We start from the raw sequence: 11,378 nt of genomic DNA on the forward strand, positions 1-11,378 counted from the left end.
ATCAACGATGAAGGAAAAACATTATTGCAAATATATAAAACAAAGACGGTGTGAGTATGAATGTAAAGTAAATGTAAGGAACCTTCTAAAATAAGCCTAAATGAGTCATTTAAAAAAGATATGCTTGTTTATTTTTATTTTTATTTTGTTTGACAGTAAACTTTCGAATGTTCTATTCCCCCACAGAGAAGTTTCTAAAACACGTCAAATGGAAACACGCAGCTGTGACGGAGATCAGACGGCGGCGGGCGAAGCAGTGCGCTGATGCGAAACTTCTAAATTGTTTCACTGAGTACACCTAATTACAACATCATACAATATGGGCGCGATTAATTCCACTACATCAAATACAAACAAAATAAAATATATTATCGGTGACACAACCCTAGGTTAATGTCATATGTTTTCACCGAACTCCTGTCTTCATGAGACAGATATGGATGCATTCGCTTGAGCCTTTTGTCCGGATTCTTTTAGAAACATCTTCACTATGAAGACATCGATGATGATAAAATATCATGAAACGAATATCCTTTTCAAATATCCAGGATTTGTATTTGTTACGGGACCATTTTCTTCCGACATGAAATGCAATGCAACCATCACATTCCAAGCGATAAGCCAGTAACGCAGAATCATTCACCTCTCGTTGCCCGAGAAAACTCACTGCAGGTACGGATGTTACAATCTTACCTTGGGCGACTCCTGTGCTCACCAGGGCCATAAGCAAAATCACAGGTATGAAGATCATTGGCGATGCGAATCCATTGGCTCCAATGTCACTTTTCGCAGTCTTCACACTTTTCCCCATCCTAGGAAGAGTCGCACTCCGCAACAAACAGACCCAATGCCTTGTAACAGTCGCGTTCAGTCCGTCCGTTGACAGCGCCCCGGAGCGAATAACACTGAACTTTAGAGTCTGATCAAATGAAAAGTGTTCCAGTTAGAGGTCCAAACACTTGTCTCGGAGGTAAAGACGGCTTCCAGTCCTGGAAAATAAGCGGCCAAAGAATATCCACACCACCGCCCTTGTGCATCAAGGTATGACTGAAGAGTCCTTCAGAAAAACGTTTTTCCCCCCTCAGAATGCAATTCTTAACAGAGTCACCTGACTGGATAAACTGTTACATCGAAGATTTGAAGTTCATGTTCACTTGTGCTTCAGCCGCATAAGTCCTCGCCTCCTACAGTAGGCTACTCACTTCTAAAGACTGAGGAAACCCAGCATCCAGACTGCGCGTGTAGTGTTCTATCAGCCTGAGACGGAGAAATGCTTTTCGATGCCATGCTTCTCCAACCAATCCAAATACAACCGACTCCTGTATTTCGCGGCGACCACAAAACCAGGTCTGGATGATGGAATGGCTGGCTACTTAGCGTGTCATTCATCGATTACCTTTTATTGATGGGGTTTTACGATAATATGTAGCCTAATGATCACAAATGGTCGATGCCATTATGAATAGATGTGTAGGTTTTGAATTCACCTGGACATTCAAACCACATTGTTTAGTATCTCTAATTCAATGACTCTTCCCTGTCATTTCCTGAATAGTTCAATGAAATTATACTGGAATCTAAATAAAATAATGGCTTTTGGAAGTAGGGAGTGTTCTTTGGGAAAAGAATGCTAAAAAGCTAAAATGACAATCTGCTTTAGGATACAGCCTACTAATTCTTAAACAGTAGTATTCGAAACAAATAATACTGAAACAAGGATTTAAAAAAAATCTACTAGATGATTGATGAATCTCGTGATGAGACAACGCTTTATTTATGACCAAACAAATCATTTCAGCCCGTTGGAATCTAATCAGGAAATTGCATTTGATCTTGTTTCTGGGCAGTCCTGATCTTAACTTGGTCATGGTAATTACAGCAGAAATGTTCTGGTCACCTAACTTAATCAATAGTGACGGAGGGAAAATAGGGCAAGACCGGGAGCTTTCCCTTCTTTTCTGTTTTAGTAGGCTTGCTACTTTTCTTTGAGCTCCTAAGTTTCCCCAGAATATCCTCTTTCTACTGAGCTGTTTTAGCATTTGTTAAAATAGTTTCGGAGGAAAACATAATCTGTCTTCAAAAAACACATCTTAAAGTAAAAATGACTGCATAAGCACTGTGTTAGTGGTATGGGCTATGTGATATTTAGGACTGTAGTCATGAATCCTATGGTTTGTTACCATGGGGACCACAATGTTGCATTACAGTGCTATCTTGAAGTACAGTGCATTATGCTAGGCTTCACATCACCATACTGAGATTAAGAACTGCATTAGGTGCCATACCACAATTTTTTTTTCTTCAAAATATGTTTGAGGAGACAAACCACATGCAGTCCACAAAGACAATCTATAAAGACCTCTTGTTATGCATCACTCTATTTCTAACAGACAACAGATGCGTGGTGCACAATATGCTATCAGTAATCTCAAATATAAATTCTGTCAGCTTCAATCAGCCGCCCACATCCCAAAGCGGAGAGGTCTGCTGTGAATGGGGGCGAGAGAGAGAGGGAGAGAGAGAGGGAGAGCGAGGGAGAGAGAGATAGAGAGAGGCAGTGGCGGGGAATCTGGATGAATGATGCCCCCCATCGCTTCTGTTGACCACAGACAAGGACTCACGCTGACATAATATCCTGCGCTAGGAGGAGCCATGACTGCCGCCATATGGACGCTACGCTAACAGGGCAGGGTCCCCTGATCCGCCTGCCTGATCGCTGGCTCTCTGCCCTCCTCTCTGCGTGTAAACCCTTCCACATTAACAGAGCATGTCATTCCTATGAGACACTGTACACTACGCCGTATCTTCACTATTGTCTATCAGTAGTCCACATAGGAATCGGTTGACCAACCATTCCACATAAACAGAGCAGGTTATTCCTATGAGACACTATACACTACGCCGTCTCTTCACTGATGTCTATCAGTAGTCCACGTAGGAATCGGTTGTAATAAAAATTGAAGGGATACAAACACTTGGTTTTCAACCTAGTTATTCAACTACCACTGCTCTTCTAAAACTTACAAATTATATAATGTCAGCAGCTGACAGTAAAATGCCTACAGATGCTATTTTTATTGACCTTTCAAAAGCATTTGATATGGTTGATCATCATATTCTCTTAGACAAATTATATGCTATTGGTCTTTCTACCAACTCTTTATTATTTTTTAACTCATTTCTTCACTTTAGAAGTCAGTGTGTCTCATTTCAGGGAAGTCCATCAAAATTCAAAATGATTGATAAAGGTGTTCCACAAGGCTCATCCTTAGGTCCTCTTCTGTTCTCAATCTTTATTAATGATCTTCCACAAATCTGTTCTGATTGCCAAATTAATTTATATGCAGATGAGACTGTACTATACTCCTCCAACTCTGATATCTCACAATTTCAACACTCTTTACAATCTGATTTCAACATGGTTCAAATATGTTTCTCTTCAAATAAGCTTCTACTGAATAAGAAAAAATCATATAGTTTGTTGTTCTGCACCCGACCTGATCCCTCGTTGTTATTGAACTGGTCTATTAGTCTTCTTGATGGAACAACAATAGATAAAATTGAAGAATTTAAATATCTAGGTCTTTGGCTTGACTCTCAGCTATCCTTTAAACCTCATATTAATTCAATCACAAAGAAAATATTTGGTTCTCTTAAATCACTATATCATTCTGTTGACTGCTTTTCACAAGAAGAAGTCCAGAAGGCAACTCCACTGGTCAATACTTACTTTCAAATCCATCTACTTCAATCTCTCTACATATTTGAAACAACTTTTAATTCCTTTCACTTCTCAATATAGCCTGCGGCATATGGATCACCTGTATCTAGTCACACCTAGAATTAATAAAGAAATTGGTCGACGGCATTCAAATTCAAAGCTCCATCAGATTGGAACAACCTTCCTCCCTCCCTTAAGTCTATTACCTCTTTCCATATTTTCAAATCATCTTTAGTCATTCATTATAAAACATCTTGCTCTTGCTTCTGATCCTCCAACTCTGATTGGCAAAATTGGCTATGCTTCTGCTCTATCTTACATTTTCTCTCTAGGACTCATTCTACTCATTTCTGCTTTCCTTTTTGTTCATTAAACTGTATATATGTATGCTTCTGGGTACTAATACGTACGGTATACTCTGTAATACTGGCTGACGGGGGGTGGGGATGTGGGGGCTAGTTCTGGGGAGCATTGTTGGAGTGTGCATGGTTGTGTATGTCTGTTTGTGTGTGTCTTTGTATTGTTTGTTAATATTGGAAGGACCCCCTCGAAAATGAGATGGTACATCTCAAGGGGCTATCCTTGAAATAAATTAAAAAAAAATAAAAAACACATTTTGTTCGGTGGTTGAAAGGCCGGAGCCGTGGAGTCTCACTATTTAGGCTGCTTTTTCTGTTGATTGAACAGCAATTTCGATGTGACACTGACAACACACTGGCATATCCATTTGAATAACGACCCAAAGGAAATTGCTTTTTATCCCTTCCTTCTTAACTCTGAGGCTGCTGGCCATGAGAGATGATGGCTTCTAAACTAGTCATTAGTCAAACAAGCCATTCAAGAAAATCCAGCACACTCCTGAGGGCTGGGGTCTGCATTAAAATGACAAATTTGATATGTGCTTGAGTTTTCTGATTTACTTAATTTCATATACACCATGTGAAGTGATAATTCAACTGTGGTCAGTTCTTTCTGCAATGCAGTTATTTTTAAGTCAGTGTTATCTGTCTGAGGTGTCCAACCTGTATCACTGTACCCCCAGTCATATTTTGAACCAAGTGCAAGTTCGGTGATGGGCTGTGAGGCATTTCAGTCGTACTACCTGAGTACCAACTGCAGGGTCTTTAGCTGGGAGCCATCCTTCACTGTTTTCCACCCCTTTCATCCCAGAATATCTCAGGAGAATGGAGCAGTGGTCAGGGACGTCTCCCTACTGCTTCCTGCAGCTGGATTTAGATAGTCAGATGGTTTCACTATGTGGTTTCCCGGTTCCCCAGCACTTATCTATTCTTTGCTGCCAAAACCTTCCCCGTTCTGCTTATTCTTTCTACTTCTGCTGACGTGAAGCCAATGATTCTCAGGAAGTGCTTGGTTGAGAGGCTCACAAATGCCAATTGCAACCGACTTCTACTGAATCGGTTGTTGCTCTCCAGCTTTATGCCTTGGCCTTCTGCCCCCTAGTTCAGCATAATGCAATTGTTTTCTTTCATATACTTCCTGTTTACCCTCTTCGCATGGAACTGTCAGCTTGGCTATCAAGACACGCTTCTCGGTTGCCGACCACAGGACGATGTCAGGTCTAAGTGTGGTGGTGATGTCGGTGGGGAACACTGGCTGCTTGTTGAGGGCTGCTCTCATTGACCAGTCATTTCCTGGGGCCAAGACTGAGGTCCTGTCTTGTGTGGGGCAGTTCTGCAGCAATTGTCCAGCTGTTTTGAAACGGACCAGCTGCTTCTGGTGACATTGGGGATTCTCATTTGCCAAGACTCTCATGCTCTCGTGAGTTCTGCCAGCTTCCTTAGCACCTGGTCATACCGCCACCTCTAACAACCTTGGGCCAATGCGGTGTGCGGGCCGCACAGGATATGGTGGGGATTTTTCCTTGGCTTGTTTGCACAGGGCACAGTTCTGTTCTGAGCAGAACCATCATGCCAGATTGGCTGGGCAAGGAACGGTGTCACACGTGGCTGATTTAAAAAACTCAATCTTTCCTAAAGGATCCTCCACAGGTCACTCCATCCCATTGACCTTGGGAGAATGCCCCCCCACTTTGTCCACTGGCCTTGCCATTAGCTAACAAACTTAACCAAAACTTGTCTTCCTCCATTCTTGTCACATCCGTGACCACCAACTTATTTCATTCTGTCGCAGATTGCTTTTGACCAAAGCTTTTATGGCTCTCCCCAACCCAGACCATATCTTCCTTGCTGGGTTCTTCCGACAAGTTCTTGATGGTTCAGTCCAAAGATGACATTGTCCACATTCTCTCCCGGTCCGGATCTTGGTACCATCATTCCTGTCCAGTTGGTCACTTCCCCGTCAGAGTTCCAGCACCAGCCTGGTCTTCTCCAGCCTGTACCCATGTGAGATGTTCTTCAGTGGTAGCTGTAGCACATTCCTTCCAAACAGAAGTCTAAGCCACTTCCGGATGTAATTGTTGTCTTTGGCATCCAGTGTTGCGACTGTTGTTACAATTATTTTGTACATCTGCCAAGGCCACATCACACTTTGATATAGCATCAATTGGTAGCACCAGCAGTGCATGAATAGTGTGATTTTCGGCCCTGTGAATGCCTGAAAATCGCAGTTTACACCGTAGAAGTTTACATTTGTCTGTGCCAGAAATTGTTGAGAACAAACCACTGTCAATGTGAGGGGGAGTGTGTGTTGATTGCAGATCTGGCGGAGATGTGAATGAATCTAACCAGCAAATGAAAAGCAGTGAAACCACCAGGCCTGAATTTGCATCACTCCGGTATTGAACCTCAATTATAAGCAACTTTCTCACTAATCCAACAGTTATTTACATACTATTCAGATCTGTAACTTCAGTTAGCAATGGCTGCTCTCTTTCCGTCTGTTACTCTCCTGCCCAGTTTCTTAATGTTTAGCTATTCCTCTCCCTCTTATAGCAATAATGCAAACCTTGACATTGAGTATACATCTCCCATCTTTCCTCTCAGTCTCCTCCACACTGGGGCAGCAGTTTCCTTTGGCTTCCCAAGCAGCATCCTCTCCTCCATGGACAGCAATTTTGTATTCACTGCGGTCAGTTATCGATTCACATCAGCAGCAAACAGATTTTCCACCAAGGCAGCTTGTGGGCTTATTTGGAGCCAATGCCTAAAGCTTTGCTTGTCTAGAACCGTGCAACGTGTAGTCTACCTAATCCAAAGAGTGGAAAAAAGCTGTGCTGCCTAGCTAGCTAGCGGTTGTTTCTCACATCAATGTTACATTCCTAACAGCAATTTTAGGCTCGACATTTGTAACATTGCTGTGAGAAATTACTAGCTATGCTTACTTGAGTATTGTTAGCTGACCAACATTCAGCTAAAGCAGCCAGTATAGTTGATGGATTGGTCATTGTGTGCACCAACAGTGACATCAACACAGCACCAACACCTTTTAATGCCCACGCATTACAAATTACAATGGTTACTGTGGGTATAAATTCATTCTGTAAATTAAATTTTTGCTTAAAAAGTGCTTGAATTCTACGTTTATTTTAAGTTGTATAAACCTTGATTGAATAAAATTGTTGACATAAATTGTACCGTTCTGTATATCTTTTTTTGAGCATACTTACTAACACAACACAAATCTAGTTAAGATACCATTTAAGAATCTATAATTATACTATGCCTGATCTATTTATGCCAGAGATTCTCTTAAAATGTATTTACTTTTTAGAAAAAGGTGTCACCTCTGGACCAGTGGTGAGCGAAAATGTCTTTACTGACTGATTTTCGTTAGTGTAGCTCACAGCCTCCCTTAGACCTAGTTGTGACACAGTCGTTATCCTGAACTTCCATGGCAATTTACAGTGCTGCTTACTGACGAAAATTCCACTTTTCTGCAGTGCAGACTTTATATTCGCCAGGTAGGTAGCTCGGGTCAATCCTCTTTAATCTCTCTGGCAGTTGGTCAGTGACTGCAGCTGCCATGTGCTTGTCTGTAAAATCAGTTGTATATTCTCTATTCTAATTGGTTGTTCTGTGAGCATTGAGATTCTCTCTCCTGCCATTTGAAGAGACCGTGTCCACTTGGCTACCATTGCGGACTGAGAGGCTTCGGGACTTGGCAGGCTTTATTTTCATCCTGGAAAGCAGTCTCCCGAGGAGCCACAAAACGTATATTATCAGCCTCAGTTATTTTTTTGATAACATCCTTTGTTACTTGAAGGACATGAAGGATGTAATTGGAAATACTTCTCCATTTGGATTTCCCTTGACTACTAACAAAGAACATGTAAAATACATCATGCTGTTTGTTAACATTTGCAGTCCACCTGAATGTCCTTGACCATTGGTTGTATGCATAGATGTGAATCAAAGCATTGGGACTGATTACATGCTCCTTAGATACAGTGTACTGAAGGATGGAAACACTTTTAATTAGTGTAGATTAGAAGAAAGGGGAAAAAACTGTGGAAGAACATGTTCTTTATCCATACTGGTTTTGTTCCATCAGCGTACCAAGTCAATCAGTGAGCTACAATGAGCTTCAGAGCCTTTCATGACGCTCTTTCTTGAAGCTATACAGCCCATTATAGAAATGTATACAACACATACATGTGTGTTTGTATATACTAATGTACAGTATTTTCACGTATGATAGGGGCATCCATTCCAGGGAGTAGGGGTATATATGACAGCTTGAGAACTGATTGTACCTCAGCTGGAAATCAAACTGATTATATAAACATTTGAGATAACTAAGTAATCTCAGACCTCCATTTTATCGCCCCTCCAAAATACTCAGCCATGATTTTTCAGCTTGACGTTGAGCCACCTGGATCTACACATTGTAACAGGGCAGCCACGCTTAGAGGGCTAAGATGACCTTTAATGACCTTTAAGCAGCTCACCCTCAGGGGTCAGTCTGTATTCTCAATCTTGATATTTATGAGACAAGACAAGAGGGCACCTGAGGTCCGACCCCCCCACTGTGTTCAGTGTGGCTAAGTAGCCTCAGAGTTAACACAATTACTGGTATTAGAGAGCACCGATCTCCTCAGAGGATCGACACACAGGGTCCTATCATGCTAGCATAATCTCAAGATTACGCCCAGATTTTTCCAGATCAGCTTTGCTGGTGAGCCTACATTAAGCCCATAGATGGCGGTTCGGAGCAGGCCAACCACACAACACTGAGTAATCTGGGACAGAGCCATATGGTTACCTAACAGTAATCAATTTCAGAGAAGTGTGCCTGATGTCAGTGATTTTCCCATTTTATCCCACCTATTATCATAGGGCACAGGTGATTACAGCACTCAAAGAGCTGAGTGAAATACTTTTTGATTCGAACATGAAGAGGCATTACTTCAGAGAGCTGCTGTCTTTGATTTTTGTCTTTTAAAAATAGAGTGAAGGTAGGAAGGAAAAAAAACAGAGCAAAGGTCAGCTTTCTGAATCTGGGACACTTTGCTGAAAGGCGAGAGCCTCTCGTTGCATTGTGCAGCGTACTTTGCCTGCGAGCGTTCTTCTTAAAGAAAAAAACTCAAGCACCGTCTCAGTCTCATCACTACGGCAATCAGCGGCAGGATCCCCTGGGCCTGGGAGAAAAATAAACAAACTCTACACAACTGTAATGACTCGACAAGAAGATGATCATGCATGAATAAAGAGGAGATTAGGTTTCTCGATGCATTCTTTGATTGTGCTGTTTGTCAATTAGGGAGACAGAGGCAGGCAGAGGAGGGTGGAAATTAAATTAGTGCTTCATTAAGAGAAAAGAGAATTACGAAAAAGAGGAGGAAGAGCAGGTGTAGGTGGTGGTTAACCCCCCTAAGTCGTTTCAGCCAGTTTCTCCATGAGTGTGAGAATGATACTACTGCATTATACACCAGTAAGTAGTCCACATGTAGTCTATATTTCTCTAAGGACTAGGGATGAGAACCTTTACGATTTTAACGATTCCGGTTCCTTATCGATTCCTGCTTATCGATTCGATTCCTTATCGATTCTCTTATCGATTCTTTTTGGGTAAGGGGTGAAAAAAGAGCACAAACGGGTTTTTTACATTAAATGTTCTTTTATATACATTTCTAGAATGCTGCACACACCATAAACAGAATGTTTACATAAATAACCAAAAACTTTTATTAAAAAACAGACATTCTTGCCACTAAATATAAAACAACAATATTTAAATGCATATGTGGTGAGAGTGTCAACTCTAAAGCTATACATTGACATTGCAGAGCACTGTTGATTGCTATTTCACTCATCTATACTGTATAGATGAGTGCATGAGTGAATGAGTGAAATAGCAAACAACCCCTATACAACCCTTCCTCTGCTACCTACTGATCTTTCTTTTCCAGAGCAGAAATACCTCAGGAAATGTCTCATAATTGTTGGAACATTACAATGCATCCAGGTTTAGTTTAAGTTAGTCCAATCTAAACCCCTCCCTCATTGCACTCTTGAGATAAATTAAATCTGGCAATAAAATGGCACTAACAAAATCGTTGAATTGTCTGATCTGACATGAAGCCCTTGTTATTGAGTAAACTGAAGGACTGTATATTTTCTTGTAGGTTGCTTGGTTGTATGGCTCATTGCGAACTATTATGCTTAACGCTTCTAATAGCAATGTAGAACCCACTACAAACACAATAACGTACTGAAACATACTTACTTGTATCATGCACACAATGCCTCACATACGTATTTGAACAAAGATGATTCGCAAACTAGGCACTCAGTATATTTAAAACTTAACTATTGCTGCCACTGAATTGAAAGAGAAACGTATCCATATCTAGGGAGCTGCACGCGTTGCTAACGGAGTCTTTTGCGTTTCATCCCTGACTTACCAAGCCAAGGTAAAGTCCTCAAAATGTTTTATCATAACGGTGTTACTCGTGTGTTATCAGCAAACTTTCTAGAACCAACAGAGGGGAGGCAAGCACTGCCTCTGCCTCAAGCCAACGGCTGAAAATAGAAGATTCTACAGCTAAGCTAGCCTACGTTATATGACAATGTCCAACATCGCCCATTCTGTTAAGCAATTAAATGCTAAGTTTAGTTATGGTTAACACGACAACACAAACGTTTGCTGATAACACACGAGTAACACCGTTATGATAAAACATTTTGAGGAGTTTACCTTGGTAAGTTAGGGATGAAGCGCCGTCGTTAGTTAGTCAAAAACATGACAATCTTGTAATTTAATACCATGTTGTGTGCTCAAGTGCTTATTCATAGTAGATGTACCTCCTCCCTTTGACGAAATACATGTTTTACAGACGTTACAAGTGATCATGTTTGTATTTGTTCGAGTGAAATAAAGCCACACTTTAGATCGCTTCTGTCTAGTTGCCATTTCTGCTGCGGTCTGATTTTTTAAAGGAAGAGCTCGCGCATGCGCAAACGGCACAGAGGTCCGTTTACAGACCCGGTTTTGAATTTGGCTAACGATTCCAAAGATTCGGCTCATTAGGAACCGGTTCTAAACAAGAACCGGGTTTCGGTTCCCATCCCTACTAAGGACACACACACACACACACACACAGCAAACACATTCACAAATCACTCAGGCCCCACAATTCTTTACTCTGATCACTTCCCTGTTTTTGTGAAAGCTGACAGTTACTCAGTGAACGGTGTCAGTTCTGTGGACCATCTACATCAATCTTCCCCTCCCAAAT

The 11,378-nt window shown here is 41.4% G+C and overlaps 1 protein-coding gene across 1 annotated transcript in view; it reads right to left on the reverse strand.

Moving 5' to 3' along the window:
- unc5cb (unc-5 netrin receptor Cb) overlaps positions 1-827 on the reverse strand; it is a gene marked incomplete at its 3' end in the record, with an annotated part of 155,429 nt that extends 154,602 nt beyond the window's left edge. The window contains exon 1 of the mRNA XM_080833862.1: positions 694-827. Within this exon, the coding sequence (XP_080689988.1) occupies positions 694-811 (118 nt within the window). The 5' untranslated portion in view covers positions 812-827. The remainder of the gene's footprint in view (positions 1-693) is intronic.
- Positions 828-11,378: the final 10,551 nt, after the last annotated feature.

The sequence above is a fragment of the Sprattus sprattus genome (genome assembly GCF_963457725.1).
Source record: "Sprattus sprattus genome assembly, chromosome: 3".
NCBI classification, from domain to species: Eukaryota; Metazoa; Chordata; class Actinopteri; order Clupeiformes; family Clupeidae; genus Sprattus; species Sprattus sprattus.